Below are 26128 nucleotides of genomic sequence, written 5' to 3'. Positions count from 1 at the left end.
CATAAAATACAACTTTAGACTTGGATTTGTTTTAGATTTCCAAATTAAAAAAGATCGGACTGTGAACGTGGTCAGCTATTTGTTCTAGAACGATTCTGTTTAAATGGAAATTTGTCGGTCTATTGTTCAATATTTTATTTATAATATCAAAATTAAATCACACCATCACGGTCATAAACAATAACCGAACCGTTATTTACTTTTTTTCTTACGTTTGTGTCATTACTTAAGGGTCTGAAATTAATTTTACAGCTTTGACATACAAATACACAATACGTATCGACATAATGTCCTGTAAGTATCGGTGTAATTTTGAAATATACGTTTACGAGGAGAGTTCCAAAAGTTCGCGGACTGGAATAGTTGTAAATAAAAAAGAGACCATTTTTCCTTTCTAGTATAATCAAAAAATCGAAAAAACATTTCTTCTCTTTGGCCTCAAAATTAGTCAAAATTGCTCCCTTAACTTCTCCTTACTTACTCCGCTGGCTTAGCGACCCAAAATGTGTCCCGGCCTCCGAAACGAGATGATGCCACTTTCTTCGGGCCTGCGCAATTTCTCGCCAATTGATGGCTTGTAATTCGCGTAGGTCCACTTCCACGGCGTTGCTCCAGCGATACCCGAGACGACCAACCGGTTTTCGTTCAGTAGGTCGAATTATTTTTCCAAATTTGGAAATAAATAACAATCGCTAGGGACTAGATTCGGGCTAATTAGGTACTGAGTAACTGATTAGACCAAACTAATGAAATGGACGTACCGGGTAAAATTCCGCGGTCTTTCGAATATCCCCCCTTGTTCAAAAATACATTTATTTATGTGTTGCTTTATAATGTTTTTAAGGGAACACTTGAGTGCTGCACACCTTAAGGCTTAAGATTCGACTACGTAATTGATATTATTCCTTTTTCTGTGGTGTTTGTGGCTGTACATAAAATAGTGATCTGTGTTTGGAAGAAATTGAAAAGCGCTTAAACGCTGAAATTCTCAGCTTGTCGGTAGTCGCTATATTGAGTGTTCAGTTTTAAAAATTGAATTGAGGACCCGAAATATAAATGATTTCTTTGTTTTGTTTTACCTCTCCAACTCCTGCTTTTGAGTGACATTGATACGTACAGGATATGAGTCATTATTATCGCTATTGAAATCATTGTAATATTCGTAAACTGTGCTCCATTATCAGATTGATAAAAATCATCATAGCACTTTATTATTGCCGACCTTCGCTTTATATGGGGGAGATAACCATTACGTACATATTACTTGTCATACGATTATTAGAACATTGATTTCATCTATGTTACCACCATATACCATATCCATATCACTTCCATAACCACTTGTGTTTATAAGCCTCTTGAAAGTTGACAATGGTTCACTTCGTTTGAACTACGCATAAGTTATTAACAACTTACAGGTATCTCATCATGGGATGACTAATTCCTCTTCCGATATTTGATAGTCGTTTCGCGCTGCTTCGTTGTCGAGTTGATTGACTGGCATGCGGCAGTTGATAGCTTTAAGGAAGACATATTTGTCTACCCTCTTTCGCTGTCGATGACTACTATCGCCTCTAAATCTTGCGGCGTTACCATTGTAACTCACTTTTTTCCGATACACCGCTCTCGCTGTATCTACTCGTGAAACTGAAGGCGAACCCTTTTTAAGCGTAATAAAAAGATTTTCTATTTTTTTATCAACCTGTATACATTTGCAAGTTATATAAAAAATAAGGTGTTTATTTTTTGCAGCTTAAAGCATGACTTTGCGTTAATGAAATTCGAATGGTTTGATTGCGTTGTGAGTCAATAAATAAATAACCAAAACTAAATTAGTATTATAATTAATATAAAAATTTACACGATCTTTTTTTCCTGCCAAACCGCAGAACACACTCCGTGGTTTGGTGGTAATTTTTGGTACAGTGGTATTCGCGAGAGCTCTGAATTGCATATACCTATAGTGGTAAGCCGTTCGCATAAAAACCACAAATACAAAATTACAAATACAACTAGTAATCTTCTGTAAACACACAAATATCAATACATATGCAATTCCGATCTCTCGCTAATATCAGTATTATAAACTACTACCATAAATAAATGTTATTTTCTAATAAGTCAATGACTGATATTATTACGATTATGTTATTACCGTCCAGCTGATTCCGCCCAATCAGTTCGACGGAAAGAAAGACCAATGAGGAGGTGTTAAGAATAGTGAATGCATGGAGAAGCTTATTAAGGACAATAGAGAACCAAATGGGAAAATGTATTTGGTCATCTGATGCGTCACGACAGTTTTCTTAGAAACATAATAGAAGGGAAGTTCGAAGGAAAGAGAGGCAGAGGAAGACCGAGACGAAGTTATTTAGATCAGATAAAGGAAGAAGTTAATGTCGTGTCGTATCACGAAATCAAGGCTAAAGCGCTTAACAGAGATGATTGGCGATTACTATACCGACAAGAGCATAGCTCTTAAATAAGAAGATATTATTACCAATTAAAATATTATATCTTGTTGCAGGGAGTGGTATACCAGCTGGACGTGGCGTTGCAGTCAATAGAGACGCAGCGTGCTGGATTGGTTTTCATCTACGACATGTCCGACTCCAAGTACACCAACTTTGACTACGAGCTCTCGCAGAAGATACTGACCATGCTCAAGGTAGGATTTAGTTTTAATAAATATCCCGGATAATACCAACTGCTTAATCTCAAACTCCCTGTACTACGAATACCTAAGTAACTGCAACTCCGACAGTACCAAATCAGCCAAAGATTGTTGTCTAAAATGCTTCAAAGGAATCCAAGTGTCCTGTCTTAGAACACTGACGTCTATGGAATGACTGTCGAAATCACAATCAATTGCCAATGTAATGGTTTACATGTATCTGTAACTTTGATAGTCAAGTTATTTGTTGGTGGGTTGAACGCAAGCCCTGCATGCGAATCGGTCGTAACAAAAAAATATATAAATTTTTGATCGCCTCAAGAAACATTGGGGAAAGTGAATTATTAAGACGGTAGTGCTATCAGTTTCATAGTTTGGACACATTCTAATAAAAAAGGTGGATAAATGTATAGATATAACTTTTTAACATCGGTAGTTATTATTCTTCTTTTGATTTATTACTTTTCTTTTTCAAAATTTCACAGAACAGAAAATGTTCTACTGTCTTAAAAAATTAGCATGAAGTTGTACATGACGAAAATGTTTAGCTTCAACAATTTGACAACAAATGACCTCCGAGCTCGTGTGGCTTGCACACCGGTTTTCATAGTGTTGCCATCTCTAAAGTACCGTGTTCGTTCCCCGGTCGGGTCAATGTATAAAACTAAATTGTCTATATTCTCTCGGGGCTGGGTGTTTATGGTATCGTCGTTATTTCCGATTCCTACCGCAGATAATTTGTCGATGCTTTTATAGTCTGTTCCAATCCATTTTGAACAAAAAGTAAACAAACCTGTTTGGTTAAAATTCTAAAGCAATCACTCAATAAATCGAATAAGTAACACTTTCACGTATATTTCGAAGTTTTCGACTTGATATATCATCACTTTTTCCAACAATATTCATTTGAAAATCATCGTAAATACGTATTTGAAAAATGGTGGTCCAAAAGTGAAGTTATTATTCATCTATACTTCTATGACTTGCCTATGGTTGCATAGCGCTGTTCGAAAAAAAAACATTCGGGTCAATCAATTAAAGTTTAGTAATCGATTTTTAAATCGAACATTTCAATCGCAATCGAACGAATATCTAAGTGTAAGAATTTGAAGGAGGATTTAAATTGAAATTTTAAATATGCTTATATAGGTATATGTAAGGAAAACCTCTAGTGTGACTCAATTGAACAAATCGATTCATTCAATTAATTAATCGATTTGTGGTTGGCGTTACAATTGGCCACCACTAAACCGTCTGTGGTCGGGTCAGTGACTTGTTTGTTTGCTTTTTGTTCAAAATGGATTGAAACGAAGTATAGTTACTTACTTTGGGATCAGAGCAATGTGTGTGATGTTGTCTACTGTTTATTTATTTTATTACCTATTTATTTAAAAACTTTGAAATGTCACGGAGAACTAACAAATCATAATCCCAGACAATATTACACGGTAAAAACAGATTACTTAAAAAAAGACAAAATTCTTTTTATGAAGACAAATTTATTAAATCCAACAAAACGATTCTCTCCCTATAGACGCTAGAGAATAATTACTTGATAATAGTAAAAAAACGTCTCAAAAGTGTATTTTCGTTACAAGACAGAAATATTTAATCCAAGAGCAAATTAATTTATTTCAAGTCACAAAGCCACTCTAGATTCAACAAAATATTTATTTGTTATTAGAAATGTCCGATTTTGAATTGAAAAAAAAAAAAGAATGAAAAATTGAGAGGTACTTAATTATTTGACTGAAGATTTGTTTTCTAATATCAAAAAGGATAAATTGACAGGGTTATGGACCCAACAGTGCCAAACCTTAAAGTAGCAGAAATAGGATGGAAATATGGAATCTTCTCAAATACTTGAGGACCATCCAGTGCCGTATAAATGCTACAGCGGCAGAAAGCACTAACAATTCCAAATATGTATATGAGATGACTTTATACTATTGAAGTTAACAAAACGATAGGGCGTTTCAGAGTACATCTAATGCCATCTAGCAGTGGCGTGATGGAACTAATTGCATGTTATGCTTGTTACAAGTGTAGTTTGATTTCATGCTGTAACCAAATTTCTTAAATTATGACTATAAAGAACACCTTAACAAACTAGAGATACTACGTATTGTTTCTTTGGATAAATGACTGTTTATGATTTTTATGATTACAAGCACAAGTAAAAGTAATCGTTACCGCGTGCGCCTTCGGCGACATGTCACGACAAGATTGACTATGAAAACGCAACGAAACGTTGCTTTAAGAATATACTCTAGAATTTAGAATATTAATCTGAATAGAAAACTACTTCTTTTTTTGTTTAAGAATATATTTTCTTAAAATACACCCAAGAAATTTTGAATTCATTTAAGATTATTTAAATTTGATGTGGTAAGAGGTAAAAATTTCTTGATATAAGTAATGTCCAATTAATTGATTAGAAATGAAATAAAATCTTGAAGTGAACGTATTTGTCTCAAAGTTAGAATAAAGTTAAGAGTAAAATTGTATTAGAAAAAGATAAGCAGTATTTTTGTAGTGACAATATTTTATTACTTTTAATAAATATTTTTTCAGAATTAGCAAATATTTTGAGAAATTGCTCTTTCTTATTAGTAGAAATCCTTTTTTTCTGTGTAGTTTTTAGATCGTGTGTACTTTTTCTTGTCGTATCTATCGTGTACACCATAGTTTCCCAAGGTCCCTACCGCCACCCTCCAGTCCTGCTGAAGAGTCCAAGGGCCCGGTAGGGGAAGTAATTGGGGGGCGTTGATGCTGTCCAGACCGTGCTACCGCATTTAAAAGAAACCTGAATTGTCTATATAAACTACTCTACAAATATATAAGCTTTTTTCTTGTGTTTTTTTGTGTAAAGTTAATATGAAAAATACGTCTTTTCAATAATTTTTTGTGCTGATGTGCGTTGAAATTTTTTTATCTTACTTAAGTGGCCGGTGAGTCAAAAAGTTTGGGAACCTATGTTGTACACTATATTATTGCGATCTAAAACATAGTCATCGGGTTTTAGTGCTAAACTGCGAAATATGTACGCTCTTATGGTGAAAGGATTTGCCAATCGGCAAAAGGCGTTCGCCGATTGTTGCTTAGGGTACTCCTATGTACAGTGAACACAAATAGTACGTCGTTGTGGGGAAGCTCCTTTCGTGCAGAATGAATGATGAGTTTGATTTTCGGTGTGCGGAGCGCGCTTTCAGGACTGTACCAAAGTCGTACATGTAGCGAAACTCTCGTTATACTTTTATTTGCTGCAACACCGGCAAACAGGGTATCGTGTCCTATTTACGTTTGACAGCTCGCTGTTTGTTTTTCGGTGTGTTGCGCCGAGGTGAGATATCTTAGTTTCAAGCTTCTTGCCAACGCCGTTTACCGTGTAAGCGAAGACTTCTAATTACTACAGGTAGCAAGAAGGTTTAGCTAGAAACAAAAACAAAAGATCGTACAGAAAGAATGTATTTTTACAAAAAAGCTGTAATATTAATTATATAAAAGGTACTTATCGCTAAAAGAGATCTATTCCAGCCAACACAAGGCAGTGAACACAAAGGTCATAAGCGGGCTACAGCGCGCTGCGTGCAAGAGAGAAAGAGAGAGAAATATTTTAAACTAACAGATAACTAAAAAAATACCGATACATAAGAACACATAAATTATTATGTGTTCTTATACATAACTATGTGTAGGTAGAGTATAAGGAGTAGGTACTCAATAATAATAAAGTAAAAGTTAATTACTTATATTATGCTACGATCGTGCTAACTGGCGATAGATAGTATCTGCCTACTCAATAGAAATATGGTTATATGTATGTATGTGAAATGGTCGATTGAACGTGCGCAAATTCGTCGTAATTTTAATATTTGTAAATGACTTACGCCATTATCTACGTGGATTAGTACTTGCTGTGTTGGCTTCATAAATAACTGAAATACTAATAATGTAAATAAATAAATATAAGACAACATCACACACGTTGCTCTGATATCAAATTAAGTAACTAAAGCACTTGTGTGAGCTCCTTGTGACAGAGTTCGTCCAGGGAAGTACTCTGAGTGGCACTGCAACTGTTATGGACAGGCGTGTCGTTTACCACCAGGCGCACGACTTGTTCGTCTTATCACTTGGTATCATGAAAAAGCACTCGCTACTCACTAGAAAGGCCCGCGAAAAATGTTGTATGCATTGAGGCAACGTCGGTAAGCATACCTAGGGGTTTTGGGAAGCGTAATACAATTTCACGGTACCCGTCAACGGTCTTTGTCCCTTTTAACAACCACCTCTCGTGCTTGTAGCTCGTAAGCGCCAAAGAAAACAACTGAGTTGGGGGTAGTGGTATTCCTTCCCCTATCTCTCAGGTATTTGGTATCGCTGCTGTGGCAAGATGTTGGTACATCTTGCCACAACTTGCCCTTTATTATATAGAGCATTTCGTGACACCGTCTGTCTAGAACATACATATTATATAGAATTAAATATGGTATTCATATGAAAAAAAAGCGTCAATCGAGGGATTTGTTAAAGATTGCGCTGAATTTTGATTTTCTATTGTATTCTCGGCCAACATTGAAAACCCCTAAATTGCGTAGTTAGATTCCTGGAAGAAACCACCGTATTGCCGTTTTTACAAACGTCCGCGTCACACGCTTAATTTTTACTGTTACTTATTCGCTACCTAGATATGTATTTTATGTTTTTCATAAATTATTAATGTACGCGGAATGTTCTGATGAGTTCACGGAAACAATTTGATTGAAACGTTTCTGTGAATGTTTTTGTAAACACAATATTCTGACGTAAGACTGACGAAGTTGTTTTTCTATATAGGAAAGTTTTAGAAAACTCCCTTGGTTGTCGGTTTCTTATGTGCAAGTCGGAGTTTTCTGAAGCAGTTTCTTATTAGTGAGTTGGGCAAGTGGTGCGCTCGGGTTTGCAACTTCAGCCACGGCCTGCCGACGCCGCCGTTCGCGTACTAAATTAGGCTAACTTCGTCTCAGAAACTGGGATTTATTAATTTCAACAAGTCCTATTATAGAATTCTCCACTTCATTGACGACTTAAACTGGCGACGATAGAAATAATCAAGCCGTGAGTAATTTATTACAGTCACAAATATTTTGTTTTGACGATTATAAGAAAGTAGAATATTTAATTGATTTGATTTGGGATGTCAACTTGGAGAAATTAAATTTGAAGTTAAAATTTGTCTTTAAAATCAGTTATGTACATTAGTTCATTTGCTTGAATTGTTCAGTGAAAATTCGAAAAAGGGTTTGTTTTATTTGGTTGAGCCCAGCTCTGTTAATAAGTGAAGAAGTGAAGGAGTGATTGTTTTATTTGTGTGTATTTGTTTTGCTTCTCTATCACCATCAACCCATTTTCACGTCCCACTATTAGGCACGTGTTTCCTCTCAGGTGAGGGTTCAGGTCATAGTCCGCCATCCTGGCCCAGTGCGTGTTAGTGTTGTTGATTTTTCCGAGGGTTGTGAACCTTCTTCGACGTGCAGGTTTCATCACGATGTTTTCCTTCATCGAAAAGCTCATGGTAAATTTTAAATTAAGTTTCGGACGTAAATTCCGTGAAACGCAGAGGTGCGAATCCGGATTCGAACCCACGGCCTGTGCTTGAGAGGCAGTAGGTCAAAACATTAAACTATCATGACTTCCATGTATCGAATTTTTTTTTTATTTATCTAATGTGAAATACATGCTATGTGGTATTTATGGGCATAAAGTTTGTCTTAACGCCTGTAAACATTTCGGTCGTTACGAACTTCGGCCTCACGTACGTCGTCCACAATACCAAAAGTCATCCCTTCCTTACGAGGGGAAAATAACGACACAAAGGTCTATCACCGCAAAGTCGATTCGAACTAAATCTCGACGGGAATACGTAAACAGTCGGTTTGGGCTAAACTTTATAAAGCTTTGAGAATAAGTATTTATCTTTATCTTCTCTTCTACGAAACATACGTATCGTATCATGCTTTACGAAAAATTTCAGTTCTATTCGTGAAAAATATGCGTAGTTAGGCAACCCTTTAACACCAAAATACAGTTAGGGCCCTGCCGGTTTTGGATGTTCCGTTTGTGTCTAAAGTCTACGTAAGAGTCGAAGTGTAGTAGTATAAAGGAAGTAATTTATATTTATAGTTATATTTTTATATATATGTATATCTTGGCTTGTGGAGCAATCATTGTACAAGTTTCATATTGATGTATGATGTTAATTTGACTTATTAACAATCAATTGATTATTGATATGTTTTGCTGGATTGTTTTTATTTAGGATATTGTTATTATTATTTAATAAATAACACACACACTTATAGCCCCGCACTGGGGATACCCCGTGTCGCGGGTGCCATGGACACACACATAGAACCCAAACTCACGTGAGAAATAAATGTAGGCCATACAAATATTTCTCCCGGCCCGGGAATTGGCCCAGGACCTCTGCGTGTCAGACCAGCTTGCTAACCGTTCGGCCACAGAGGCAGTTAATGTATTATTATTAAGATTCAAATTAGTAAGTTTTCACTTTAAAAAATTTGTACCCTTACTTATTTGTTATCATTAAGCACTAGGACAATGACTATTATGTGCCCGTAGTTTGTAAAGTAACTCGTATCTTGAAATTTATGATATCGCCTATTCATTACGATTACAGTCGCTTGAAACAGGCATGAAATAGTCTACATATAGTAAAACAGACTCAACACTTTCTAGTTCATACAATATTCAACGTAGAACACCAAGCCTTTGTTTCTATAAAAACTTAGTTTCAACAATGTGTGCTCGTGAAGAAAAATGCAGTAACCACATTATTTCATTAAAAGTTAGTTGTAGGCCAATGGTGCGTGTTGCTTCCATGTTTATGCGTACTGCTAGTGTGTGAAACTATTTGACGTATGATAAAATCTAGGTATTATATCCCATATCTTTATTTACCATACGGTGAGATTGTGGACAAACTTAAACCTAAAAAATATGTCAATTCGTGCACAAAAACCATTAGGCTAGTCGACATAATGTAGTCTAAAAATAGCGATGTTTAATTTAGCAGCAACACCTACCTTTTTTTAAAACGCTGTTCGCTGGCACAAAATGAACAAAAACCCGTAATTGCCTTGTAATTTACCCTATGTAATGGCATTTTTCACGTTGGCGGTGTAAGAACGATTATAAAGGTTTTCCGCTTCTTCGACCTTACCTTTAGTTAAGACTGGCTATTATCTTTCGAAGCATTTCAACAAACACGTTAACAACAGTTATTATATCCAAGCCTCACAAGTTACAATGGAATAAGCTTACATGAAGGCTGGATTAACATACTATATAGGTATACGTGGAAAGAACGGTGGAACTTAGATGGATTACCGCTGTCTGTGTTCTTAAAGGCGCAAGTATCATTTGTGTATCATGTTTGTTTATGTATCTATTTTTAATTTGTTATTAGCGCTCGTAATTTTTAGTGCCATCTCCCGAGAATGATGTGTGGAGCGCACGCTGATTTTTGAATTATGGTTAGAATGTAAAACTTTGCCTTTTGTTTTGATTGGAATGCTCTAACTCAAATTCTTTTTGTGACATTTGTTTGAAAATTTAAAGCCACAAATGCAGTAAAATTTCCGAACCTTAATAAATTGAGCTACTGAATGTGAAATTCGAATTGTAGGGACGTTTTGAGCGATAGCTTTTCCTTTCAACCGCTACACAGGGTATGAAACTCGTAGCATCGTTTTGCCGTAGCGCAGTGGGCGGATGCGGATCGTAGCAGTCCGTAGCCAGGCCGCCCGCCCCGACCTCTCACCCTACCTCACATCTACGTCAGTCGAGCACGAACCGGCTCTCAGTCCACACGCGCTTTGTTCCTCGCGTTAGCGACAGTGCATGTTTTAAACACGCGATAAATATTGTGCACTAATCTATTTACTGATCTTGTCATCTAATTTAGTGACGGGCGTTTGCATCAGAGTGTATAGTGCATTGCGTGTTTTAGTTATCGATGGAAGAGTCCGCAAACAGGTGGCATATCAGTGCTATTATTTGGTGTTGATGCCTCTAGTGGTGTTGTAGTGCCCGTGCTCAGTGGCTAGTGATATATTAGCCAAGTGCTAAAAGTGCATTGAGTTGTAAGGGCCGCTCTTCCCCTACGGCGATTGTATACTGTGGAACAGTATAGGATCGATAACAGCTGAGCCAATTCCCGGATTATCATCGCTTGCCTATCGCAGGTAAATCTCGCAACTATTATTATATTTTTGTCTTTTGCTTAACATTTTTATAATTTCATGTTCTAGATGGCCAATGACGTTGCTAATCATTATCACTTCATTTGTTTTGTCCTAGTTACAAAAATAGCGCAACAAAATTTTAATAGGTCATTGAGTAAGTTGCCAAAGTCATAAATACGCTTGTATACGTAATGCCACAGTACGGTGCATTGTCACAACAACACATTAATAAGATAATTTACAGATGTTAAAAATTTTAATTGGACTAGCGCAAACGTATAGTGTATATCATAAAACTATGACACTATTTATTTATTGCTTACTGTGGTCTTAAACTTAACAATACAACGTCTTCAATACATTTCATCATAAAACAAACTTGTTAAATCTGTCGATTTAAATTAGAATACAAATAATTTTATTTTTAATTCGGGACTTAATCGTGTAAAAAACACTATACACGATTAATTTAAAATCAAATAATGTGTGAAAATCGTGAAACTTTAAATCAATATAGAATAAAAAATATAAACAGGGAAACATTTTTTCCTTCAAATTTACACTAAACTATTGTCATAGGTTCATAGTGATACAAACAACAAAAAACTCATTATTGCTAGTAAATAAACGGCGGTACTGTACAGTGTGCGAAAATGAGATACCAGCTTGTGTTTATGCGGAGGTCGCGTTACGAGGAAACTATGGAATTGAGGCCTCAAACTTGGACAAACCGGCATTGTCACAATCTCACACGTTATACGTTACTCCTTACTAGTAACACCTAAATATATACTTCACATCAATTTGCTTAAGCAACGGAAATTATGTTGTTAACAAAGAATCAAGATGTTAACTCCAGGGCCTGTCGTTAGTTATCACGTTTCTCAAATGCCTTCCAATGTTTTACTCCAAATTTTTGACTATTTCTTTGTCAATGCAGCAAACAGTCTTTCGTTCTTCGATTTGTTTGAAGTACAGCTGTAGGTATTAGTTATCGTCACTGAAAATGCTCCCAAAGTTATTATTTCTTCAGCGGTGTTCTCAATTTGGAATGATTTGTTCACATTTATAGCTCTACAAAACATAAGTCTTGTGAATTTCCTAAATACTATTTGCTAAGTAGGTATCTATGCACATTATTATATAGGGTTTTATTTGAAATTGTGTATTGTTTTTAAATTATTTATAATGATGTAACATCAAGAATAATGACTTTAATGATTATAAATAATTTTGGGACATGAAAAGAAAATAGCTAGTATGGATGAATACGAAGTTAAACAATTTGTTTGACGTTTTCATAGCAGTGAAATCGATTAAATTTTAGGCTGAGAACTGACCACAATCTGGTCGGATCGATGTTAGGTATTACAGATTTAATAAATAGAAAGCCACCGGGCTGGGTCTCTGCTTGTTTTGTTGGCGACAAAAATAATATTGCTATTTACTATATATAGGCTATCAATCGATATTATAGTGACAGGTTGAGCACCGACACGGAGCCAATGGTGGCGGGCGGAAACGCTACGTCAATAGTGGACTTTACGCAGCAGATCGCGCGTGATACAGCGATCGTGCGCGATTGAACGGTCGCGTAAAGACGTTGGAAGTAAAAGGAAAAACCGCAATCGCGCACTCCAACACGCGCCAGTTTCACGCAGTCTATCTTGCGCTATTAGCCTTTACACGGACCCTTTTTCCGTTGTAACAAAAACGAACACGAGCAATCGCGCGCGAAAGAAGGTTAACATAAAAATTTTAAATAGGTAATCGCGCACGATTGCGCGTGCTGACTTTCCCGCGCGCAATTCTGTACGCTCCTGATCACGCGCGATAGAGTGACTGTGTAAAAGGGGCACCGCTAATTGGCTAACATAGCGTATTTGGAAATCAGCATATTAAACGAATTAACGAACGCAATAAAAAAACCATTGTTTAATGTGCCATTATTCGGCTCTTGCACCGCTGTAACGGAAAGTGTTATTTATAATAGCGTCACGAATCCAATCGAGGACTCCAATTCCACGTAACGAGCCGCCAATTGGAAAGTAACCTAAATATACGAAGATTAAAAATCTTGGCACGTTAACATTTGCTCAGTGTTTTTCTTCGTCTTCATATTTAAGGCTCTTGTCGTTGGAGTCATCGCCAACTATCTCTATTCAGCACTCTAGCTTCAAGATCCTGATACGACTTTATCTTTTTCCCTTATCTAATCCTAGATTCTAAATAACTATATCTAGATGATCCCCTGTCTATCTTTCTATTGAATTTTTTTCTATAATGCTTCTAAAAAAATATCGTGAAGTATTAGATTAATAAACTTCTCTTTTCCTGCACTTTCTTTAACACTTCAATGTTCTCCTTTCTGTCCAACTGATTGTCTCAATTCTTCTTTTGCACGACATCTTAAATGCTTGTAATCGTTCCCTATTTCTCTGAGTAATAGCCCACATCTCACTACCATACAATATGCTCCAAATGTGCACCATATCACTTGTTTCCCTCTTTTTTGTTAAGATTACGTTACAATACACTACTAAATAAGTATACGTGTAATTGCGACACATACACACGCACACACACTCTCGACTCGTCACCATATTCTTTACTACATAGCGTATTTACAAAAAAAAAAAAACGTTTATTTAAAAATTAAATTGAATTGGAACGGGTGGGAACCTGGAGATCTGTAACACAGGTCAAGTTACCTAGTATGGAATGAAGTCTCTAGCTTGAAGTAGTTAACTTTTAACCTTATTTAACTAATATTCAGCTTGTGATTGTACAACCTTCTTTTTGTGAGTGTGAGTAAATATCTTATTATTATTATTACTATTACTAGAATACTTTAAAATAGTTTTGTAAACTTTTCAGCAAAATTATACTGTCTACTTTAATATATTCAAAACTATCTCGGTCGTACCATTTTCGACGAACAAACTTTTGTAGGGTTTTGTAATTGTCCTTTAGCAACGAGTGATAAAGTTGAACAAATTTTTTGAATTTTATAAAGAAATTATTCGTGTTTTCATACAATCTGTCATGCCGACAATGGACTAAAAATTCTATGTTATCCATCAATCTTCATTATTCTCAATGCCTTGAATGCTCGCTACTGTGAATTGTAAAACCATTAATCACGGGTAATTGACTATCAATTTTGTTTTTTTCTCTCCGGACACCCATACGGAATCGCTTCTTTTATTTCGCCGGCTTAATATAACGGAAGGTGTTTAAATTCTTTATGTTGCGCTAATTTTATTCTAGGCACACTTTAATTACATAGTTACTTGAAAATGTATCTAGAAAATGTCAACTTCTGATGAACTGGCGACCTTGCTCCATTTTCTTATTGAAATATTCTGAGTGATTATGATAGCCCTGGACTAATCTACATCTATCATAGACGACCTTTTAATTTTTATTTTATATAACATAGCTACGGACGGCGAGCGGCAAGTTTCGTGCAAATTGTGCCCAAATTTGTGCAAAGAAAGGTTATTTGCTTGGTAGAAGCCAATAAAAGATTTGTAAACTCTTGATTGTTGTTAAGGCATTGTTTGAAGAACTTGTATTGTTTGAAGAAGTTAGAATTCCGTTTGCATTGATTATTTTTACTCGATTGATTCGATAAATGAACGAGATTTAAAATTAGAATGTACGGATAACTCGTCTACAAGGCTCAAGAGAATTTTTCAGTTTGTATGGAAAAAAGTGACATTATGAACCTATGGTTACAATAAATATTTGACCTTTAGACCTTGAAAGTTCCCGTCTTTTACTATTTATTTTGCTTGCGCTCAGATTGGTGGATATTACTAAGTTGCCAGCGACACTATTCGTTACTTTGGTATATAGGTACTTCATAAAATAGATAGTAGTACTTTATACATTACGTTGAAACCTGTTATGCATACTAACATAATGCAGTCTAGTATTCTGTGCACTTGTTTCTTTCTCTAGGTTTCTTAAACTGGTTTCCTGCTGCCCTTGACCTCGATGCAGTCTAGTCATGCAACTAGGGATTATTTATTATCAATTTAACTCGATCACATCTGTGTTTTCCCATTCGGAACCACATAGTGCTTGTTAGGAATAATGTTACAGTATTATGATAAGTTGTGACAGTATGCACGTAAAGGTCGTTCCAATGCCAAGTACTAAGGCATCATGAGTATTTATTGATCATACTTAGATCCGCTTCGCTTTGCATCGTGATTCTGACGTGTCGTATCGAGCACTGAATATAAATGTGTTGGAGGCCACGTGGGCGCGCCGACCAGTCTTCAAGAGCAAGGTCGATCCAGCGCCTCTGTCGCATGCCGGTTGGGGCCGCGCTTGTTAATTACCAAACTGGAATTCTTTAACGCGTACCAACTCCTTGTTTGCCTGATATTTCGCTTAGCTTTTCTTATCATTACAAGAGCCAGCTCTGACATACATAAAGTGGTATGACCTATTTTTATCCGACTGCGTCTGAGAGAGGGTTGTGTTTTTTTCGAGTGTATGTATGTGTGTCTGTCCATTTTTTTTCACGCTGTACAGTCTAAACGGCTTGATGGATTTTGACATATGAGGTGTCATTAGAATCGTCTTTATTATGGGAGTGTCATAGGCATAAAAAATTATCAAAATAATGTTAGGTAGTATAATAGTTTTATTTAAACTAAACCAAAAGAGATACATTTCATTAAAGTATCACGGAATTATAGGTCTCAAAAAGATCTACAAAAAAGTCCAAGAAAGAATATCATTGCTACATAGACCACTATCTCCTAAGGATAAGGAACAGTTATCATTTTGTGTTTCGAAATTTAATATTATGGTCATCTACTGTGAGATAATGTGTTGAATAATATCTGAATGTTCTGGTTACTCCGTATAAAGTATTTTTCAAACTCATTGCCAACAACGCATTGTTGTATAGATAATCTTTATGCTCTGTAGCGCAGAGAGATAAAATTACTTTTGGGCGCAACAGACAATGCATGTTTGAATGCTATTAAAATCACTGTTGTCGATATCAAAACAATAAATAAATTAATGTATTGCCAATAAAGATGTGTCTACTCCCGAGATAATAAAGTTACGTCCATAAATTACGTTTGGTAAACAAAAAATATGCGTCACATCCACTCATATGTACCGTTTTCTGAATGAAAGACGTAGATGTAGATAATTACGATGTATTTTTTCTAAGAAAAGGCACTGTTAGTAAATTTGTTTGCAAACATGTAAACATCCGATTACTTGGAATTGCTATATTCATGCGGCCTAATCGATAGTAGATTTGAGCGTCGTTTAAATAAACTGCTCTATCCGGTGTTTTGGTATATTCCTCAAAATTAATATTTGTTTTTTGACCTTGTCTACTTATGTATCCGTTTAGTTATATCGTCTAGTCGTTCGAATGTATTGTACCTTTCTATCTATTGAGTTAAAAACAGTAATTTCCGATTTAAAAAAGAACCATTTGTAGTGGTAATTTATTAAGGTTCATTTGGGCAAACGCGAACTAAACCTTATCTCAATAATTTTTATTAGATTAATGCACTTGTTTCTGAATACTCACTTATTATTTCATTCACTCAATGTGTACTGAACCCAATGAGCGTGTTCATCGACAGTTTTTATGTCATCAAGAAGCAGATCTTCACCTTGAAGTCACGTGTTTCGTGAGTCACGGGCCGCTGCCATTGCGCAGTAATCTCGGCTATAGTAAACATCCTTAATAATACTTTTTGTACGTCGGTTTCGAGCTTGTGCAATCGAATCAATGATGCACTTATTGAAAAATTTGTTGAAAGTGTAAATTTCATATTCCATCGTTCAAGTGTCCAGCCAAGATTTTTGGTAATTCAAGTGTACACTTTGGTGGAATTTTTCCATTCTATCAACAATAAAATTCAGCGATAGAATCCAATTCAATTAGTAAACAATTTTCTCCTATTTAGGTTTACTGGTAATGGGTGAGAAAATTGTTACTTGAAAATTGACTTACAAATGTAAGTCATCATTATTTTTCAGGTTTTAAACAGTTTTAACTTTAAATAAAACAGATCTGCCAGATTGTCGATTTGACCTAAATGGAATATACGCACCTGTTGTAACAGAGAGCACACAGCGTCGCAAAGGTTTCTCATGTTACACATTCCCTTCCTGAATTTCGTCCGTATCACAAATAATGTTTAACAAAGCGCTATTATTCTTTGTTTAAACCTTATAAACGTGAATACTTCCCAGCGCAACTTTTCCCTGCGTTAATGGATATTAATTTAATCTCCAACGAAGATTAAGAAGTAAAATTTGTAACTGAATTGCAGTTTTTCGTGGTAATTATGACTAGTATCTGTCTCCAGATAAGAAGAAATGTTTTGATACTTCTATTTGGACAGGCTTGTGGGGAACGAACGATATTGATATCAAAATATTTTTTTAAGCGAATACTCAGATAGGCTCAATACTCGTTAAACTGTTGTAAAATGTTTTGATTGATTCTTGCTCTTAACAGTTTTCATTGTTAGGATCTTTATTTATTTGATGCCCAGTTTCATACATATTCATCGTGTACAATTTAAGGTATCTATTTCAAGTTTTACAGTCCGTTTGCATTTTGGGTGGGTCGCGCTTAGTTTTCAATTAGTCGAAGTTGTACGAGGTGAGCTAGGTTATAGTTTCGTCGGAGCCGCGCCAGAATGATTAATATCCGGCGGGAAGGACGCTGAACACGAGCTGGCGCGGGCGTGACGTCACCTCCGGGCCCGTGCTTCCGCTCACCATATTTGTGGAGCCATTCAACTAGCTTAACATGACCCTTCACTCACCTGTATAATATTTTACCCGCTCATGTTTCCCTACGAGATCGCCATGAATAATAATAATAACGCACACACTCAACATAGCTCCGCACTAGGGAAACCCTGTATGAATGCGAATGATCCAAGTTCAATGTAGACTAGATTTCGTATGAAGGTCTGTGTCCACGAGCACGTGCTTATCTGAAATAACGTATGTACGTGTTACGTGTAAATTTCTAAATCGGTTACCGACATTGCTCTATTTGCGATGACGATCACGGATGGTACAAGAACTGCGAATGGTGTTTTGTTAGGCGAAGGGTTGAATCGGTTTTTGACGACTGTATACACATTTTGTAAATATGGTATTTGTATTCTGCGTTCTACAACTTGATGGCTTACAGTTTATTTTCGTCGTGAATGCTTGAAAGGACACAAGTTTTCACTATTTGTCTGCCAAAAAAGGTCGGTTCAGACCACAGACATATTATGTACATATATGTCTGTGGTTCAGACCGTCCTGTGCAAAGTTTCTATTTACATCAGAAAATAGTCTGGAGCATATGTCAAAATAATGTAATGTGTGAGGCAATAATATAAATACTTATGAAAGGTATTCTTTGTTAACGTGTGACGTCATCTTCTCCATAATGTGATAGTGGCTGTGGTTGCCGTCGACTGTTTTTATTACTTAATATATATTTTATTTTATGTGGACATAGAAAGAAGCAGGGTTAATAGTCGAATACGCTTTTTATATAGACACACAACTTCAAAACATACATTTTTCATATCACAAATAACAATGACTCGGCAAACTTTAGGCGATAATGATAGAGTTAAGACTCAGATGAGAAAATACGAGGTTATACCTCGCAAATCGCAATTATTGGCAAAAAGTTACGTAATCCTGTTAGCTCACCATGTTTGCTTATCGCTGTAACTTATGCAGAAAGTTGTGAATCTTTCCAATTCCGATATAGTAACTTGTAAGTTATTCTAGATATTCTCTTTGAAGAAAATCTCTGATGATGAGTTATACAAGATTCTTTGCCTTCTTTGCATTACTCATGAATTTTCCTCTCAGTTAGCGGTCATTACAGTCCAGAAGTGAAAGCTGAATCTGTTAAAAACGCAATACCTAAATTATTGCAAAACAATTACAATACCACTAATTAAATATTAATACAAACGTGACCCAGTTGTGCCGCGCGTATCGTTTTAATGCGATTTATACAGATGGTTCAATAAAACAATAGGCGTGGCCCACATATCGAGTGCATTCAGTGTCCGGTTGCGGTTCTTTCATCGTTCAACCGGGATAATGAGATCTCGTATTCATGACTGCGCTCTGGGCATCGGCTTAGGGTGAATCACAAATGTACTCTTGACGTAAACGAGTTACATATGTACTTTTTATGACATATCCTCGCACTCGTTGCCATAGCTGCCTTGAAAATTGTTATAGAGCTGCTGCTTTTGGAATTTCGTATTGATAATTTGGGGATCCTAAATTCTGAGTTTATGACATTATGTTAATATAAGCTTGTACAGAACTCTCGTAGTAATTCCTCTGATGAAAAATCCCAAGCAGGCAAGACTGCGGTAGTAAATAATATGTTTTAATTGTTTCTAATTACCATTATTACTTAATAATAAAATTTAATTTAATAAAAAAAAATTGTTAAAATAAAATAATTGTGTAATACAGCGTAAATTGGAATGGTTCTTAAAAAATTTAAAAATGAGGTACTAATTAATAACTTTTGTTATTGTACTGAAAAATATTGGACATAACTGGTTGATGACTTTACCATCTAATAGTCAGCCGTAAGCCGTAACCATGGGCCCTGTGAAGGCCTCGAAACGTTGGATTGTTTGAAAAAACAAAAAATTATGATTTAATTAGCACAAAATTTGACAACGAATTTATAAATGGAATTTCACCTAGAAATTTCCAGAGGAGAAAATATAAGACAGGTTCAAAAATGTAATGGAGGATTAAAGCTAATGTTTACTCATGCAAATTTATCAGACAAATCCCTGTGCGTAAATTTTGGGGTTCTTCGGAGATATGCGGGTTTAAAACATTTATTGTGTGTTTTCTAGACATATTTAGCATATCAACATTTTGCTATGAATTAGCCGTGTTTACATCAATCACGGCAGCTTTGCGTCACTTCCTCTGGAGGTAACGTTTTGTTTAATTGACCGGCAGCGGCACCTTCCTTTGTTACGCGCTTTGATAAATGTTTTAAAGACAACTTTATTTGGGTCATTTAATATGAAAAATGGAACCATTCGAGAAAAGTTCTTGTGTTTTGTTAAACGAAATCACAAAATTATCCTTATTTTTAGTGTGTGATATGATGAACACTAGCCCATATTTTTACACCCTCGTCAAAGTTCGGTGATAAGTATTAAGGTTTCATTTCCAAGCAAGATAAGGGGCATTTATCTCGAAAATGTACCCTTAGTTTTATACCAACATCTTTACACGGAACTTTTATTCTGAAAATGTCTTTTTTTTACCTTTCATTTTTTAGAGTACATCCTTTATGTGTATCATCGAGAGATGGTTAGTTATATACCATAAAGTTTGTATATTTTTTTGCTTTTCTTTTGTGTTACGACAAAATGTAGCTTTATTGTTAATGACGTTTTATTGAATTGCAAAACATTCATTTCGGACGATACGATTGATTACCTTTTTACAAGCTATTATTTTTCTCATACAAAACTTGCTTTTTACAACAACGAGGCACTGAATCGCACTGCGCATCGAAATGATTGTTGCAATGTGGGTGAGCCGTGAAGTAAACAAATAATGGCTACTTATTTACAGAACAGCACAATATGGTATGCAAAACGTTGTAGTAAGTGTTAGCTTGCATTGAATTTGTGATAGGCAAATATTTGCGGAAGGCAGGCAGTCCGACTTCCGGCGCTACCATTGTGTTGGTGATATTCGATCGGAATCCACTCCAATGCCTTGCCTCGTCGCGGCCATGTTTACCCGCGCTTCCGTCTCCTGTTTAAAGCTTGTACCAGTGCATTGCGAATAATTTTTTTTTAAACTTCCATTAAAAAATATAGTCTGTTATGAACCCTTCTTAATCCGTGCGTATGTAATGATTGCTACAATAAATTTTGAAGTTGCTGTTATTATCGGTTTTTTATTATACAGAATAAAAGGTTGTTACCAATAAGACATCATTCCCCAACTGCAGACAATTCGTCGCATCGTGCACCCGTCCCTGGTCACGAGGGTAACAAAAAGCGTCGTCTAGGGAAATGGAACCGCACCTGGCCGGCGCCGCTGTCGGGAACAGCGACAGCTGCGCGTGCGCCATCACTTTTTATCCCCACTGACAATCAACTCCCCGGCTTTGTTAGTTGGAGCTTGCCTACCCCATTTGTATGCGGTTTACCGACGCAGTTGCAAACTCCTATACAACAAAACTTATTGCAATTTGGCTGGTTTCCATACAAAATTGACAACAAGCGGAAACTTTATAGTATACCCACGTTAATACTATACTATCTAATATAAAGGCAAAGAAAGATGGCATATTATCCACTCAAGTCTTTATGGTCTACGAGCATTCGCTATGTTTCAGCCTTTTGCTGCAGCTCCTAGTTGTGTCAATATCTAAATTGATTTATGACTGGCTGTCGTGTTGCGGAACTCGTCCCTTATTACCCTTACAACTTTCGAAGAAGAGATTCTCAAGAAACTGAGATTTAATTGTATATTAATTGACTTTAGAAACTGTTAAACACTGACTGTTAACTGTGTTAAACACTAATTAAGACCTGTTACAACTAATACCCTAATATTGTAACAACCTTTTTAAAAAAGAGGTCTATTGGTTTTAGTCCTGTACTGTATCTTTCGATCGAAGGCTGTATCAAAACTTTTTCTAACAAAAAACTGAAAAAATATATACGTTGAGTTGCGAACATCAGCCCATTATATCATACCATACCAATTATTAGAATGACGTCGTTACGGACTCTTTCTTATTAATCTATAAAGGTGTTTTGTATTTTTCCTATTGCCATTGTGACTAAAGAATTACCAAAGATGTCATGTGAAGAAGTCCAGTTTTTGTGCACGAAAAATAACATATAACTGTGATAGCCACATTTAATTTTCTATGTAGTAAACCAAAAATCCGATGCTTTGTTCAAAACCGCTACAATCTCTTGATTTAAATTTATTTTTGTGTGTGTTTTTTTTTGTTATCAGCTTTTAACTTACATCGCTTACTCGCTAAGTAAGAAAGATGGCACATCTCTTTACAATTATATTTGAGAGAACGAGATCACCAACCCTGGTATTGCGCGCGGGTTCCCATTCCTGACCTACATGACGAGGGTGCTGGGTTCTCGCCAACCGCTCGCAAAATCACCGCTCAAATATATTCTTTGCACTCCTAACCCCAATAGCACGTGACCGAAGTAGTTGACTAATGCTTAGCACTGCAGAGATCTTTCATTCTAATTTTGTAGCAACTTTATTGTATATCCGCGATTACCAAAAATATTATATTGTACTCTACTATCGGAGACAAGGATAAAGGTGGCACGGCCAATCTTGTCACCACTACGTACGTATTGCTTATGTATTTCGTTCATACGATTATTGTGGCTGGAACAGGTTATACGTGTGACCAAGAATGGTCGAATTAACGCTCAGTTGGTTTGTGATAGCAAAGATGTTGTGGCGTACCACATGTACGATGTGTTTTTAAAACAATAATGCTGCAATGCAATAGCAACACCTCCTTAGACTTTTGTTATAGTCGATTTAAAAAGAATTGTTGAATTCTGCGTATAAAATTGTAGCTAATATAATTACATTGTGTTGATATTATTAACTTTCGTAAACGCAATGTTTGTTTTAGAGATGAGAGGTGGTTATTAAGACAGAACATTTGTACTTAAGACACCTTAACATTTTATCGTAAAATCATTGTAAAGTCATTCCAAACGGCGTCACTTGTTTGTGACGACATGATTTGAAATTCAAATTGTTATGTCGACTAATGTGTTTATTTCCACCGTTCGAGCCGCTCTGGCCGCATCACGCAACATTGTTAATAAAATAAGTGCAAATTAATTGTATAAATTAATTATTAATGAAAATCGGCACTAGTTTTGGTATTAGTATGGTACGTCTTCGTTCCTAATAAAGTATAAGAGCATTAATTTCATTGAATGTACTTCAGAAGGGAATCACGTATGTAGGAATGTTTACTGTTTATGGTAAATTCGTTCCCAAAAAGTACATTACTCTTATACGAGAAACATGGTTATGGTGTACGGCTAGAAATAGTTAGCAATTTCTTGCTGCCGACACTTTTGTAGCGTGTTCGGATCTGGTGTTCGCCAGGTGCGCACGTTGTTATTGGAATTCGTGTAATGTTTTAGTTACAAAATAGTTTTTTTCCTTCACTGTGTATCTAATCTCCTAATCCACGCATTTGAATTTCGTAGAACTCTACTATCGTTATGGTTCCATTTCTATTATACGTGACATGTCATAGTTATATAAAACATTTTGATTTAAAAGTTATATAAATATATGTAAATGTTACATAAATAAATAATGATTAACGCTTTTCAAGCTGGTTTAAAGCATTTCATTGAAAATGGAGTCTGAAACCATAAACTTTGAACGACAATTGAATAAATTAATCTAGTCGCTACGCGTCAGAAGGAATTAGATGAACAATCAAAATGGCACACATTTCGAAATCGTGGAATATTCATTGCCGTACGAACTGCGAACGAATGCCTCTACAAATTACGCATGAGGTTGCGTGTCGGTAAAGACAAGAGTAAATTCATGTTGCAAAGGGCACGCATGTACAGCTACTCGCACTCATGCAAACGTAATTTGTCATGTAATATGAAAGAAGATGTACTTCACTGTGCGGCGTGGCGTTCGCTTGTCTTTGTCGTGATAAGAATTATTTATGCATCTGGGACGCGCTCGCCGCTCGGCCCTTGTTGCATTATGGGTAACGATATGCTTGGGTGCGTATCATTCTGAAAAAAAAAAGAAACAGTGACACTGCCTCTTCACAATGTTGAATTTGAAACTTACTCGTATAGTAAAGTGAAAACCAAAAAACCTGTGCGACTGCTGGTATAAACATTTACTTAGAATTTCAAATTAATAACCAGCCTTGGGTTCCATACTGTTGTATTTATCCTTGATAAAGGTACCCTTCTTTTCTTTCTAAAATACTGTAGGTAATATCTCTTCACACACTTTGTACTAATTTAGTGGAATTCATTATTTTATGGTTATTAATCGAAGTTCGTTATTGCCATTCTATTTAGTTTTATGTAAAGCAAATGACGTTATGTTTTTGGACAAATTTTGGATCTATACTTGTGAAAATTGGATTAAGTTTCTAGTTGGCATTTAAGGTGCAAAGGTCACGTCATTGGAGGTGAGGCGAGAGTTCCACGTGCGACAATACCCTTCTTTATAAAGGTCGTCGAGCTTCGCAGTGCACTAAAATAGAACTAAACTTTTTATAGTACCCGTGTACGCTCTGCCTTATATTGATTTCCTTCCGTTTGAGGGCTTACAGCTACTGACGCGTGTATTGTTTGCTAAAGGCAAGACACAGGTCCTTGTAGACTTTGATTACTTGCTTGAACGAACAGAATAAACAATACAGAAGATACTAAGCGCGAATGTGACTACTGAAATGTGTGATTGAGTAATAGAACTAGAGCAATTAAACATACTAACGATTTCAATAGATTTAGATTCCTTGCGTTCAAACAGTATCGTACACATGGTGCAACAAATGAATTGAAGTGTTCAATTACGGAGCCAGCATAATATACTTACTGAATTCTAATCAGTTTGCAAAGCTCCTAAGCACAAGTGCTGTCGTCGAAAAGCTATATTGAGTTATGTCACTCTCGTCTATTTTTACTGTGACAGAAGTTGGCTTTTATATTTATTGTGACTGTTTTTACATTCATTGTCATTTTCAGATAATTCTTGCGTGCTTGTCAAAAGTTACATTACGTGTTTTTTTTTACTTTTCTATATTTTTAGAAAAACGTATCTGTAGTTGATTGTTATTTAGAGCTGGCGTGTTGCCAACAAATGTGACACCGCATGAGATCGCACCGTCAACTTCAACGTAACATCTCGACACCAACACCATGTCTCTGGCGTTCCAGAGCGTCGAGAGCGATCTTACATAATAGCTTGCTTTTTAATGTTAAGCATTTCAACAAATTAAGTCACGTCTGTTTATAAGACAATGTTTACAATAGTGCGGAAATTTCTACATGAATCTTGTGACTCGAGAAATTAAAAAACTACGTTTTCATAGGAAACATGCATGTCAGACGTCACAAGCACTAGTGCGGGCAATGGTGTACTATTATTGAATTTGTCATAGTATTACAACATACGTTCTGAACACTCCACGCCAAGCAAAATATGAAACATTTTTACGACGCATATTGCTATATTCAAATCCTTCGGTAAAAAGGTTTTTCAAAAGGAAAACATACTTTGTATGTGTTTAACAGCATTCTCTAGTTGTTTTCAGTGAGCCGTCTCATCTGCAACCTGAATGCGGTGTCATTTTCTGCACTTGTATAGAACGGGACAGTTTCCTTTGACCCCTTTGATGCTCTCAAACTAGCACTACATTACAGGTGTGTAGAGTTGTAAAAGGGAGCCTAGAAATGAACTACGACGGAACGTTTTATGCAAAGTGCTTTTGTTATTACGAATTGATTGGTACTGTATTATTGATAATTTTGCTTTTTTATGTTACTTTATTATAGCAGCACAAGCATTTATTAACAAATAATGATTATTACATAGTACCTACATAAAAACTATCTATTGCCTAAGGAAAATCTGGAAGTAATGCGATAAAATGAATGATCAATTTTGTTTTCCCACGAGAATTCACAAAATTATGTCTGTAAGTAAACAAGTCTAATACTGAAGAATTATCCTTGAGAAGTCTTAGAACGAAGTGGGTTCCTCGAATCGCTTCGTACCTAGCATTCATTATTTTTGTTCGAGAGAATGTTGAAAAAAACATTCCATAGGTATGTCACTATGTACTTATCACGGAATAAATGTACTTCGTGGAACCAATTTGTAAAATTGCGAAACCCCTTCCGATAGTCAGGTGCGGTAAATTAGCTAGAATCATATTACAAGTTCATATGCGTTTCTGTATGTTAATATTGCGTAGTAGGCCTATGCCTATTAATTTGACTATATTTTAAATCACTAGACTAAGGATACTGTATGTTGAGTGTGTGCGTTATTATTATCATTATTATGTATCCTTCGAATAAAAATGGAACATTCGAATTTTATATTCCTTTCGTGGAATCAC

The 26128-nt window shown here is 35.9% G+C and overlaps 1 protein-coding gene across 4 annotated transcripts in view; it reads left to right on the top strand.

Moving 5' to 3' along the window:
* Window positions 1–26128, top strand: part of LOC113234629 (tyrosine-protein phosphatase non-receptor type 9) — a 74212-nt gene that overhangs the window by 14727 nt on the left and 33357 nt on the right. For all 4 annotated transcript variants that reach the window (XM_026469989.1, XM_026469991.1, XM_026469988.1 and 1 more), the window contains exon 4: window positions 2528–2668. In XM_026469989.1, the coding sequence (XP_026325774.1) occupies window positions 2528–2668 (141 nt within the window). The remainder of the gene's footprint in view (window positions 1–2527; window positions 2669–26128) is intronic.

The sequence above is a fragment of the Hyposmocoma kahamanoa genome, unplaced genomic scaffold (genome assembly GCF_003589595.1).
Source record: "Hyposmocoma kahamanoa isolate Upper Pololo Valley unplaced genomic scaffold, ASM358959v1 86, whole genome shotgun sequence".
NCBI lineage: Eukaryota > Metazoa > Arthropoda > Insecta > Lepidoptera > Cosmopterigidae > Hyposmocoma > Hyposmocoma kahamanoa.
This window is presented reverse-complemented; position numbering and strand designations above follow the sequence as displayed.